At 41.6% G+C, this 13783-nt stretch overlaps 1 protein-coding gene across 7 annotated transcripts in view; it reads right to left on the reverse strand.

The window, feature by feature from the left end:
• Positions 1 to 13783, reverse strand: part of Hecw2 (HECT, C2 and WW domain containing E3 ubiquitin protein ligase 2) — a 393569-nt gene that overhangs the window by 140221 nt on the left and 239565 nt on the right. For all 7 annotated transcript variants that reach the window (XM_039083599.2, XM_017596447.3, XM_039083600.2 and 4 more), the window contains one exon: positions 12505 to 12612. In XM_039083599.2, the coding sequence (XP_038939527.1) occupies positions 12505 to 12612 (108 nt within the window). The remainder of the gene's footprint in view (positions 1 to 12504; positions 12613 to 13783) is intronic.

Raw genomic sequence — 13783 nt, forward strand, 5'->3', positions numbered from 1 at the left:
TCTATCTATCTTCTATCATCTATCTATCATCTATCATCTATCTATCTACCTGTCTATCTATCTATCTATCTATCTATCTATCTATCTATCTATCTATCTTCTATCATCTATCTATCATCCATCATGTACCATCTATGCATCTATGAATCTATTATCTAAGTATCTATGTATCTTGTATATATGTATGTATGTATGTATGTATGTATGTATGTATGCATGCATGCATGTGTCTATGTATCTGTCTAATTTTTGTTGTTGTTTCTGTGTTTTGAGACAAGGGTTCTCTGTGTAACAGAGCCCTAGCTGTCCTAGAACTCACTTTGCAGACCAGGCAGGACTTGAACTCACAAAGATCAACCTGCCTGTGCCTCCTGAGTGCTAGGAGTAAAGGCGTGTACCACCATGGTAATACCAAGTCCTTTCATATATATTCATTACCACCACTAATCAAAAGATGTTACTGTGCACCAACTAATATGCATGCTCACCACTGTGCCAGAGAGACCAAGAAACTCCAGGAGTGACGTCTGGCCTAGCAGGCATTTTACAGTTTAACTGCTGAGATGACAAGGAAAAAGCACCAGGAGGAACATAGGGACCAGGGAAGAGGTTAGTGAGAGCACAGTGGAGCCTCAGGATAAGGTCTAAGGATGAGACTCAAGACTGAGGAGCAGCAAGGAGGCAGAAATTAGTACAGGGTTTGTAGAACCTCAAGTCTGCTTGAGAACCTCTGTTGCTCTCTGCCTCACTCAGAACACTCCTGCAAATGGTTTTCCTGAACACTCACACATGTTTGGAGGTGTTTTTTAAATCCACCCCCTCCACTTGCTTTCTTCTGTGGCAATACTCTGAAAAAGCAAGCCTAAATCACACACCAAGGGCTATCAGAGCAGAGCAAAACTCAGTGGCCTTTGTGAGGAGTTGTATGGGTATGAGCTCATTTGCACTCCACTCCAAATACCGGAGAGCTGGCAGTCCGTGTATCTGCCTGTAGCAGTACTCATAAATCAGTAAACATGGTGTGCTTTGGTAAGACATCTTCCATCCACTCTTAGGTTAGAGGGTGCTGCCTGCACATCTCGAAGATTTTAGCAACTAGGTAGCAGACCAAGAAACACCACTGATTATTTTAATGGGAGGATGTTGACCGTGGCAGCTTTGCCAACTGATCCATTTGGGTTATTACTTCCCGCTACAACAGCAACAAGGACAATAACAACACAATCATCACCTACACAATGATTTAGAGTACACACAATTCCATGATAAATTTATCTTGAACTGTACAAAAGTGGATTTTGTGGAGCTGATCGCAAAGACCCTTCAGAGCTCTAGTGAAGAAGGAGAGAGCTGAGGGGTTTAATCAATCATCCAGGACAGACCATACACAGAGGCAAGTCATCAGGAGAAGGGCAGCGTCCCAGACAGAATGGGGGCGGTGTTTGTACGTAGATAGGAACTTATTGCTTCCTTCATCTGGATACCAGTAACAACGTCTGCCCTTTAAAACACAGGACCTGTGGTGAGTGGCCTTGTTTCCGCCTTCAGATATTATTAAGTGCTTTAGGGGACATTCACATCTTTTAAAAAAACGGGACAGAGAGTAAGATTTCAGTTAATGTACTTGAACCCCTTCATGGTGGGAAGAGGGAATTGAAAGATTGTTCATAGGGCAGAAACGGAGGCCTGGTGCTCAGGTGGAAGCTCCAACATGTCATCTCTAACTGTAAGTGGAGTGTCATATAACAACAACATTGTAGAGAAATGTATGCAGGGGCAGCGGGAACAAATATAAACGTAAAGACTGAGTGTCCAACTGGGGAAGAGTCCAGGGCCATGAGGCCAGTCTCACTCAGCAGCAAGACAGAACAAGGACAGAGGAGCCAGGGGTGTCCCATCTTCCTTAAGTGCCTTCCTTACAACCTGGTGTGGCAGGCAATCCATCCTCTTACCGCCTTCAACCCACAGGGAAACTAAACAAAAGAATCTCAAGTCTGTGAGAATAGGACCCCCGTTGAAGGAATCAGAGAAAGAACTGGAAGATCTTGAAGGGGCTCGAGACCCCATATGTACAACAATGCCAAGCAACCAGAGCTTCCAGGGACTAAGCCACTAACTAAAGACTATACATGGACTGACCCTGGACTCTGACCTCATAGGTAGCAATGAATATCCTAGTAAGAGCACCAGTGGAAGGGGAAGCCCTGGGTCCTGCTAAGACTGAACCCCCAGTGAACTAGACTGGTGGGGGGAGGGCGGCAATGGGGGGAGGGTTGGGAGGGGAACACCCTTAAGGAAGGGGAGGGGGGAGGGGGATGTTTGCCCGGATACCGGGAAAGGGAATAACACTCGAAATGTATATAAGAAATACTCAAGTTAATAAAAAAAAAAAAAGAATCTCAAGTCTGAAAAACAAGAGTATTTTGTCCAATGCATGCGCTTAACATGTGTTAACTCAGAGAGCAGCAGGGTAGGGAAAGATGGGGCTTCCTGCATTGACCCATTGGGTCTGCGTGGGTTATGGCCAACCTAGCCTCAAGAGGAAGGAGGATGTGGTCCGATGACTTCTTCCTTTCCGAGGCCTCTTCTGATCCCTGAAGCTAACCATGAATTACAGAATTATATCCCATTTCTCTTAATAATGTGTGGGAGAGTTTGCTTAGGCAATTACAGCAAAGATTTAAAGTCTTCTATTTGAATGTTGACAGGACAGACATGTCTCTTTATCATGAAACTTTGAATCCTCTAATGCTCACAAATACAGATAAAAGATTTCTCTAAGGCAATAGCACATCACCGTACCTCCACAACAGAGGGGCAGGCTGAGTGTTGGGGAGCAGAGGGAGGAGGAGACGGAATTTCAGACACCATTTAGGAACCTAACATGTTCCTTAGAAAAGGGACTTCTCTATATCATATTTCAGTGCAATTATGTTATCATCTGTTTTAAAAAATACAGACTTCTAGATCAATACAGGAATAAAATATTTCTAGATAAAGAATGTGAAATTAGTCACCAGTTCCCTTCACAGGAAGGACACTTGTAATTGGTATGATGCCAGAAACAGTTACCTCTACTTTTGAATATTTTAAAAAAGTATGTTCTTTTCATAAATTATCTATTCAAAATTTATCTTCTATAAGCGATCAACTCAGCCGTATCAACCCTGGATACATATGATGATACTGTAAACTTACTCTGAGAAAAGATTCTATGGCCTACTCCCACAAGCCAGGGGTTTATCTCAAAGCCTGAGATCTACCCATCACCTTATACAATGGCATGATTGCTTAGTCAGTCCTTCACAGACGGTTGTCATTTAGGAATGTGAATTATCCCATGGTCATGTAAGTTGGATACCCAATTTAACCGTAAAGATTGGTGAAATAGGAATGGCCTTTTTTCTTTCATGATTTCTATTTCACTAAAGCAAAGTGAATTAGAGATGGAGGGCTGGTGCTCAGACGGCAGCTACATGCCACCTGTAACTGGAAGAGAAGACGCCATGTAAGTTCATTTACTCTACTCCACAGATTTTACCGTTGTCCTGTGTGCTGTCAAGGAAAGGTCCTATTTGTTGCCATATTATTCAGAGGATACAAGTGGAGGTAGGTCTCATTTTAATCTTTACACTTCTGAAGACATTTACCCACAGTCCCAGCATCATGCTCACTTGTCATTTGCAAGTTATTAAAAGTTGTCCGTGGGTCTGGGCAGTGGGAAAGCCTTCCTTGGTCAAGGAAGCATAACAATCATGAAAACAAACGATGGGAAATCTCACTGTGGATATGGAAGAAGTCTGATGGGCTGAGAGACCTGGCTGAACCCAACACATGGCACATGAAGAATGACCCTGGAAAGTACTAAGTCTCTAGGAGCAAGAACACACTCTGTGCCAGCGAAAAGGGACTAAAAATGATGGCATTAGGATAGAGGCCCTGAAAAACGGGAGGCTGAGGTCACCCATCTCTCCCAGTAAAAATACCACATGCATATTTTTCAAGGCACTAAGTTAGCCCACCTCTCCCTAGTGATATGACTGTCTTGCTCACTACTTGAATTGTTAATGTTGCCTCCAAGGGCTGAAACATAAAATTCTAAAAATATTAGAAAATGCCTGGAAACATCAGGGTTTTGTTTTTTGACTTAACAATCACAAAGCAATTCAGTCATCAAAGTGCACAATTTCTAGATTCAGTCATTGATCCAAGATTAGTAAGTACCTAAAGTCGTACCTCAAAGTTGGTGATCAATAAATGTTTCACAATGATGGGGAAAATGAATAGATGTATAAAAAAAAAAAGAAAAAAGGCAAAAAAATTTCATCTAAGCATGAATGAATAAAAGAAGAACTATAGTTTATGAAAGACTACATAGAACAATATCAACATCTTGGCACACAGGACAACTGTTGAAAACCCTTAAACTCCAATACTGTAGAGTACATACTACAAAGATGACCCACTTAATTGCTGCAAGGAACTCACTGGAGGCAACACGATCACTTGATAGATGGATGACAGCCTTTAGAGCAACCCCACCTTTTTGGCTTTCTTTTGTGTGTGTGGATGTGGTGTATGATGTTCTATGGGTCTCTATACAAGTTCTAAAGCCAGAGGTCCAGTGCCAACTTTATTTTCTAAGATAGCGTCTCTTACTAAAACTGGCGCTTATTGATCAGGCTTCAACTGTCAACCAGTGAACTCTGGGGATTGTCTGTGTCTGACACCCCTCCCTCCACCCAGTGTTGGGGTTACATACAAGCACTATAGCGCCTCATACTTTATGTAGGTAATAGGGATTCAAGCTTGACTACTCTTGCTTGTGCAGCAAGTCTTGAAATACTGAACTGTGTCCCCAGCCCTTGTTTTTCCTTCAAAGCCATTCATGTAAGGCTATAATAGGATAAGCCTGGGATGTCTGCACCCTCTGATGGTTTAGCTAAACAACCTGAAGCATCTTAGGTTCTGACTTAAACAGATCATTGTTCAAAGAGTCCTATCTTGCTTGGGCTTCTAATAAGTCAATGATAAAAGATTTTCTTTCTTAAGATAAAAGAAAAAGTTTGAATATTGCATTTTCAATCAGAGGTTGACAATATCTTGAATTTTAGAAGAAGCTGTAAGGCTTCCTGCCATTAGCTCCAAAGATTTGAGTAAGATTACATTATGCTGCGAAGATATTTTCTGTCTCTCTTTTTACCGTCCACGCCCACTGAATACATATTATAGCTCCCAGTTTAGCATTTTTATGGGATTCATGAGTATGTGAATAAGTGTGTCTTGTGCTTCTTCTTGGGCTTTTTTCCTTCTGTTTGTTTTGTCCTATTCCGATGTGTTAGCTTTTGGTTTATCATATAATATAATTTTAAAAATCATCCCATAGAAGCCTGTTTGCTTTGTAATAAGAGACAGAAAGGGGTAGATCTGGATTGGAGAGGAGGTGGGAAGGAGATTGCAGGATTGGAGGGAGGGGAAACCATAATCAAGATACATTGTGTTAGGAGAAGAAAAATCTCCAGATTGTCCAGAGTCAGACACTGGTTCAAGATGACATTAAAAGGAAGCTTGGAGAGAAAAACTCAACTTTGATCAGTGTTTTACACTTGGAGGATCAGAATGCACCTTGGTGGTAGCATCTTTCTGGCTCTTCTGGAACCATGATGCACTGTTCTAGTCTTTAACTTACACTATTTTTCCCAGCCCTTAAACACACTGAAGAGCTTTGGTTCTATAATCCTGCTTGCAGTGCTCACAGATATATGCATGAAAAAAATGAAGAAAAGGGAGAAAAACCTACTCCAGCTCATTCTCCAATGCAGTTTCGATCTTCACAGCAGAATGAGGCATGAAGACACATCCTCAAGACAAACATTTGCTATGTTGCATGTTATGTTAGCCTCAACAGTCAGGAACTGTGAACCTCTGACAGGAAGTGCAATACTCTGAATATGCTTTTGCTTTTCCTTATACATACTTCAGATTACAGCACTGCGTGACCACATTTGCTTTATACTGGAGGTCTGTGCCTTCGGTGACTGTGTAAGCACCACGTTAGCATTCAGGCGCTAATAGGAAAGTGATTTTACCTTTCTCTGGCATTCAGTTGGCAGCATATATTACCTAGTCTATCTTCTAAACGCTGGTGTCCTTTTTTTTTTTAATTAATTTATTTTTTTAACTTGAGTATTTCTTATTTACATTTCGAGTGTTATTCCCTTTCCCGGTTTCCGGGCCAACATCCCCTTAATCCCTCCCCCTCCCCTTCTTTACGGGTATTCCCCTCCCCATCCTCCTCCCATTGCCGCCCTCCCCTCAACAATCACGTTCAGTCTTAGCAGGACCCAGGGCTGCCCCTTACACTGATGATCTTACTAGGATATTCAATGCTACCTATGAGGTCAGAGTCCAGGGTCAGTCCATGTATAGTCTTTGGGTAGTGCCTTAGTCCCTGGAAGCTCTGGTTCCTTGGTATTGTTGTACATATGGGGTCTCGAGCCTCTTCAAGCTCTTCCAGTTCTTTCTCTGATTCCTTCAACGGGGGTCCTGTTCTCAGTTCAGTGGTTTGCTCCTGGCATTCGCCTCTGTATTGGTGTATTCTTGCTGTGTCTCTCAGGAGAGATCTACATGCAGTTCCTGTCTGCCTGCACTTCTTTGCTTCATCCATCTTGTCTAATTGGATGGCTGTATATGTATGGGCCACATGTGGGGCAGGCTCTGAATGGGTGTTCCTTCTGTGTCTGTTTTAATCTTTGCCTCTCTATTCCCTGCCAAGGGTATTCTTGTTCCCCTTTTAGAGAAGGAGTAAAGCATTCACATTTTGATCATCCGTCTTGAGTTTCATGTGTTCTAGGCATCTAGGGTAATTCAAGCATTTGGGCTAATAGCCACTTATCAATGAGTGCATACCATGTGTGTTTTTCTGTGATTGGGTTAGCTCACTCAGGATGATATTTTCCAGTTCCAACCATTTGCATATGAATTTCATAAAGTCATTGTTTTTGATAGCTGAGTAATATTCCATTGTGTAGATGTACCACATTTTCTGTATCCATTCCTCTGTTGAAGGGCATCTGGGTTCTTTCCAGCTTCTGGCTATTATAAATAAGGCTGCAATGAACATAGTGGAGCACGTGTCTTTTTTATATGTTGGGGCATCTTTTGGGTATATGCCCAAGAGAGGTATAGCTGGATCCTCAGGCAGTTCAATGTCCAATTTTCTGAGGAACCTCCAGACTGATTTCCAGAATGGTTGTACCAGTCTGCAATCCCACCAACAATGGAGGAGTGTTCCTCTTTCTCCACATCCTCGCCAGCATTTGCTGTCACCTGAGTTTTTGATCTTAGCCATTCTCACTGGTGTGAGGTGAAATCTCAGGGTTGTTTTGATTTGCATTTCCCTTATGACTAAAGATGTTGAACATTTCTTTAGGTGTTTCTCAGCCATTCGGCATTCCTCAGCTGTGAATTCTTTGTTTAGCTCTGAACCCCATTTTTAATAGGGTTATTTGTCTCCCTGCGGTCTAACTTCTTGAGTTCTTTGTATATTTTGGATATAAGGCCTCTATCTGTTGTAGGATTGGTAAAGATCTTTTCCCAATCTGTTGGTTGCCGTTTTGTCCTAACCACAGTGTCCTTTGCCTTACAGAAGCTTTGCAGTTTTATGAGATCCCATTTGTCGATTCTTGATCTTAGAGCATAAGCCATTGGCGTTTTGTTCAGGAAATTTTTTCCAGTGCCCATGTGTTCCAGATGCTGCCCTAGTTTTTCTTCTATTAGTTTGAGTGTGTCTGGTTTGATGTGGAGGTCCTTGATCCACTTGGACTTAAGCTTTGTACAGGGTTATAAGCATGGATCGATCTGCATTCTTCTACATGTTGACCTCCAGTTGAACCAGCACCATTTGCTGAAAATGCTATCTTTTTTCCATTTGATGGTTTTGGCTCCTTTGTCAAAAATCAAGTTCCCATAGGTGTGTGGGTTCATTTCTGGGTCTTCAATTCTGTTCCATTGGTCTATCTGTCTGTCTCTGTACCAATACCATGCAGTTTTTATCACTATTGCTCTGTAATACTGCTTGAGTTCAGGGATAGTGATTCCCCCTGAAGTTCTTTTATTATTGAGGATAGTTTTAGCTATCCTGGGTTTTTTGTTATTCCAGATGAATTTGCAAATTGTTCTGTCTAACTCTTTGAAGAAATGGATTGGTATTTTGATGGGGATTGCATTGAATCTGTAGATCGCTTTTGGTAAAATGGCCATTTTTACTATATTAATCCTGCCAATCCATGAGCATGGGAGATCTTTCCATCTTCTGAGGACTTCTTCAATTTCTTTCTCCAGAGTCTTGAAGTTCTTATTGTACAGATCTTTTACTTGCTTGGTAAAAGTCACACCGAGGTACTTTATATTACTTGGGTCTATTATGAAGGGTGTCGTTTCCCTAATTTCTTTCTCGGCTTGTTTCTCTTTTGTGTAGAGGAAGGCAACTGATTTATTTGAGTTAATTTTATACCCAGCCACTTTGCTGAAGTTGTCTATCAGCTTTAGTAGTTCTCTGGTGGAACTTTTGGGATCACTTAAATATACTATCATATCATCTGCAAAAAGTGATATTTTGACTTCTTCTTTTCCGATCTGTATCCCCTTGACCTCCTTTTGTTGTCTGATTGCTCTGGCTAGAACTTCAAGAACTATATTGAATAAGTAGGGAGAGAGTGGGCAACCTTGTCTAGTCCCTGATTTTAGTGGGATTGCTTCAGGTGTCCTTCTAAAGAAAGTCTTATTAGAAGTCAGACTTTCAACTGGAGGTCAACATGTAGAAGAATGCAGATCGATCCATGCTTATCACCCTGTACAAAGCTTAAGTCCAAGTGGATCAAGGACCTCCACATCAAACCAGACACACTCAAACTAATAGAAGAAAAACTAGGGCAGCATCTGGAACACATGGGCACTGGAAAAAATTTCCTGAACAAAACGCCAATGGCTTATGCTCTAAGATCAAGAATCGACAAATGGGATCTCATAAAACTGCAAAGCTTCTGTAAGGCAAAGGACACTGTGGTTAGGACAAAACGGCAACCAACAGATTGGGAAAAGATCTTTACCAATCCTACAACAGATAGAGGCCTTATATCCAAAATATACAAAGAACTCAAGAAGTTAGACCGCAGGGAGACAAATAACCCTATTAAAAATGGGGTTCAGAGCTAAACAAAGAATTCACAGCTGAGGAATGCCGAATGGCTGAGAAACACCTAAAGAAATGTTCAACATCTTTAGTCATAAGGGAAATGCAAATCAAAACAACCCTGAGATTTCACCTCACACCAGTGAGAATGGCTAAGATCAAAAACTCAGGTGACAGCAGATGCTGGCGAGGATGTGGAGAAAGAGGAACACTCCTCCATTGTTGGTGGGATTGCAGACTGGTACAACCATTCTGGAAATCAGTCTGGAGGTTCCTCAGAAAATTGGACATTGAACTGCCTGAGGATCCAGCTATACCTCTCTTGGGCATATACCCAAAAGATGCCTCAACATATAAAAGAGACACGTGCTCCACTATGTTCATCGCAGCCTTATTTATAATAGCCAGAAGCTGGAAAGAACCCAGATGCCCTTCAACAGAGGAATGGATACAGAAAATGTGGTACATCTACACAATGGAATATTACTCAGCTATCAAAAACAATGACTTTATGAAATTCGTAGGCAAATGGTTGGAACTGGAAAATATCATCCTGAGTGAGGTAACCCAATCACAGAAAGACATACATGGTATGCACTCATTGATAAGTGGCTATTAGCCCAAATGCTTGAATTACCCTAGATCCCTAGAACAAACGAAACTCAAGACGGATGATCAAAATGTGAATGCTTCACTCCTTCTTTAAATGAGGAAAAAGAATACCCTTGGCAGGGAAGGGAGAGGCAAAGATTAAAACAGAGACTGAAGGAACACCCATTCAGAGCCTGCCCCACATGTGGCCCATACATATACAGCCACCCAATTAGACAAGATGGATGAAGCAAAGAAGTGCAGGCCGACAGGAGCCGGATGTAGATCGCTCCTGAGAGACACAGCCAGAATACAGCAAATACAGAGGCGAATGCCAGCAGCAAACCACTGAACTGAGAATAGGACCCCCGTTGAAGGAATCAGAGAAAGAACTGGAAGAGCTTGAAGAGGCTCGAGACCCCATAGGTACAACAATGCCAAGCAACCAGAGCTTCCAGGGACTAAGCCACTACCTAAAGACTATACATGGACTGATCCTGGACTCTGACCTCATAGGTAGCAATGAATATCCTAGTAAGAGCACCAGTGGAAGGGGAAGCCCTGGGTCCTGCTAAGACTGAACCCCCAGTGAACTAGACTGGTGGGGGGAGGGCGGCAATGGGGGGAGGGTTGGAAGGGGAACACCCATAAGGAAGGGGAGGGGGGAGGGGGATGTTTGCCCGGAAACCGGGAAAGGGAATAACACTCGAAATGTATATAAGAAATACTCAAGTTAATAAAAAAAAAAAAAAAAAGAAGTCAGACCAGCTAACTTTCATGGCAGTTCCTGACTTACATTATTTGCTTGCCTTATAGTGCTCTCAGATCAGTGCCCCAGGCCTTTAGATTCCCTTGTGTTTCTGTCACAAGATGGGTCAACACTGTACTTGTAAACTGGGGAAACAAACTTCTCTGAAGGATAGGCTGCATACCCCACATTGGACGGCCAACATAGATGAACTGAACAATATCTTTGGAGGTTCCTTGTTTCATAATATCGTGTTGTGGCTTTTCCTTTTTAAAAAAATTTTAACATACATTTAAATTTTTTTTATTTATATATTTATCCTTCTCTCTCCCTATCCTACAGGTCCTTTGCATATGAATATAGGCTTCTAGTTCAGTTTATTTTATGGGAAGGTGTACTTTCTATGCTTTTTCTTGGGCTCTTTTTCTTTCTGTTTGTATCGACGCATTCTGATATGTTGGCTTTTGTTTTATTGTGTTATATTATATTAAGTATACAAATTATTATTATAGCTTAGAAGCCCCATTTGTTTTCTGATGTGAGAAAAAAGGATCCCTCAGACTGCAAGGGGAGGTGAGGAGGAGCTGGCAGGAGTAGAGGGTGTGGAAGTCATAATCAGAATATGATATGTGAGAAAAAAAGTACTTTAATCAAAGGGGGGGGTGGAGAGAGAGAAAGAGAGAGAGAAACTACCTTCATATATGATTTTCTTCCTTCTGTTATGATAAAATTTCACAGTTATCAGCTTGAAACATGGAATTTAGGCCAACGTGAGTCTGGGCACCAAAGCCATTACCCACCATATTTGACTCCACAATAAACTATCTCCTAACCTCGTTGAGGTCACAGCTTTGATCCTTGTGTTGACCATGCTTGAACAGACAATATCACCCAAATGCTGGACTACGAAACAGAGCAGAGGCAGGGTTAGAAGAGGTTCTTAGACACTGACTTAATAGGAAGGACTATGGAAGAGACTACCCGAGACCTTTAATGCTGACAAAGGTCCCAGATGCTGACTGCCTAAAGCAACTTTAATATTACACGAGTTTTAGAGTTTACTGAATGCATTTGAAGTAAGCTCCCATCTGATCAACTTGTACTTTATGTTTTGTCTTGATAAGTCCTTTTATTTCTAGTACTCATAGAATCTCTTACATAGAAATTTTAATTCTTAAGAGCTCAACATTATGGAAAAGTTTCAGAAGCCTATGTTTCTTATATGTTAAAGAAATAAAACTTCTGAAGATTTTCAAATTAAGCAGGACAGACTAATAAACTAGTAAATCAGCCATGTGCTTTTATTATATTCATCTGCCTTCTTTCCACTCTGTAAAATACACTCAGAATTCCGTGCACTCAGGAATATTAGTATGGGTATAAATATACACACTCTGTCACATTTTACCCAACAGAAACAGCGGAGGCATCTCTAATGAACTATGTGCTCTGTAAGTGTCTGAGTTACAAATACAGCACAGGGTGGATGGGGTAATGGTTGATCTCTCTGCATCCAATTTCTGATTGTTTGTATTTGACCTTAATGGCAGTCTGCCACAGACTATCTCATCCACACTTTGTTGATCTACATGTAAAAGGTAACCTTCTGCTGGTAAGGAATGACGTATGTCCAAAGCAAACAGAATTCCAAAGTTAATCATAACATTGAACTCTCCTTTCTGATTCCTAAAATGAATACTAGTAACAGTTGTATATAATCTCCAATGAACATTTTCTAAACAATATATTTTCTATATGGGGCTTCATGATATAAATATATGAGCCCCAAACTTATAGGTTCAACACGTGTACATTACTTGGTCTCATACTGTGTCACACTCATATGGTTCTATAGATTCACACTCACGTATGCTACTCCATCTCATACTGTATCATGCTCATATGGTTCTACAGATTCACACACATGTATGCTACTCAGTCTCATAATGTATCACGCTCATTGATTACTTACGTTCCATGAAGTAGGGCCCGGGCTCAATCCGCCATACAATTTGTCCTTTTTGGGTTCCAGTCACGCCCCTGTTTTTAGAATCCCAGAAGTTGGCTGGAGAATTCTCGTCTGGTAAAAACCAATGAGACACTTTTAGTTTAATTACAACCTGCCTTCTCTTAGCTCAGATCAACACAAGTTCTAAAATAAGCATAAAAATAAGCAGATTGTCAGTGAACACTGTTTCTGACGACGACCTCCTAGCACATTATCACCCTACATTTCTGCATTTGCATCTATTTGGGGAAACCAGAGGTCTAACAGGGAAGATGATGGTACCTGTGGGTCTGGCCAGGGTGTTGCCAAAATATAATATTGCAACGCACCAAGGGTCAATTTACTGCAGCTTCAGTGATGGGCTAATTTGTAAGAAAGAAGCTGAGGTAAACTTCCACCTATGAAATCGTTATCAAAAGTTGGAAAAGAGCTAAACTGAGAGAATTCAATCGAACCCAAGGTGGGTGAACAAAAGACTCATAGTCAGGAAGCTGAGCCAGGGAACAGCATGGCTTTGTGGGAAAGGGCTAAGCCGCACTAACCAGTTCCTCATGTCTTCCAGGCCAACTGCTTGCAAAGGCCAAAGGCAACAGAGCCAGAGCTGAGGTAAGAACAGTAAGAGACAGTGTTTCAACTTTGCTACAGGAGAAAGATAGACGTGAGAGTGGCGCAGAGAACAGGCTAGTGGACAGCACTTCCCAGGGTTTCCTCACAGGAGCTGCAATCCTTCCATCATGCTTAGGATACAGGGATGCTCCGCTCCTTCAGGCTCTGCCCTGCCACGCTGGAGGCCAAAGGGAGTCATAGTCTAGAACCAGTCCACGTTGTGCTAGCTTAAGACCTCTTCTTATTGATTGAAAGGCATATGATAATTCTGGCTTTTCAGTTCACATATGCTGCTTCCCCCCACTATGATCAAAAACTAGAAATATACCTCTAAGAGTTGGGGAAAAAAACCCAAGCAGGATAAAGTAAAACCTCTAATAAAGAAGGGAAGATGGAGAAATGGTTCAAAGCACAACGAAATAGTCCTAAGTAGAAAAAAGTCCTCTTCTGAACTTGAAAGAAATAGAAAATTGGTCAAAGTTGAAGGCTCAGGAAGTTAGCGACTGTCTATGCTGGGCTGTCCTTCAGGCTCCTAGAAGCCAGAATATTCTGGGTGGGCTAATCTCTTCATGTCATTGATCGCATTATAAGTCAATTAATCTTTACTATGGAAGGCCAAGAAAGGGCAGAGTTCCTA

Source organism: Rattus norvegicus, chromosome 9, assembly GCF_036323735.1.
Source record: "Rattus norvegicus strain BN/NHsdMcwi chromosome 9, GRCr8, whole genome shotgun sequence".
NCBI classification, from domain to species: Eukaryota; Metazoa; Chordata; class Mammalia; order Rodentia; family Muridae; genus Rattus; species Rattus norvegicus.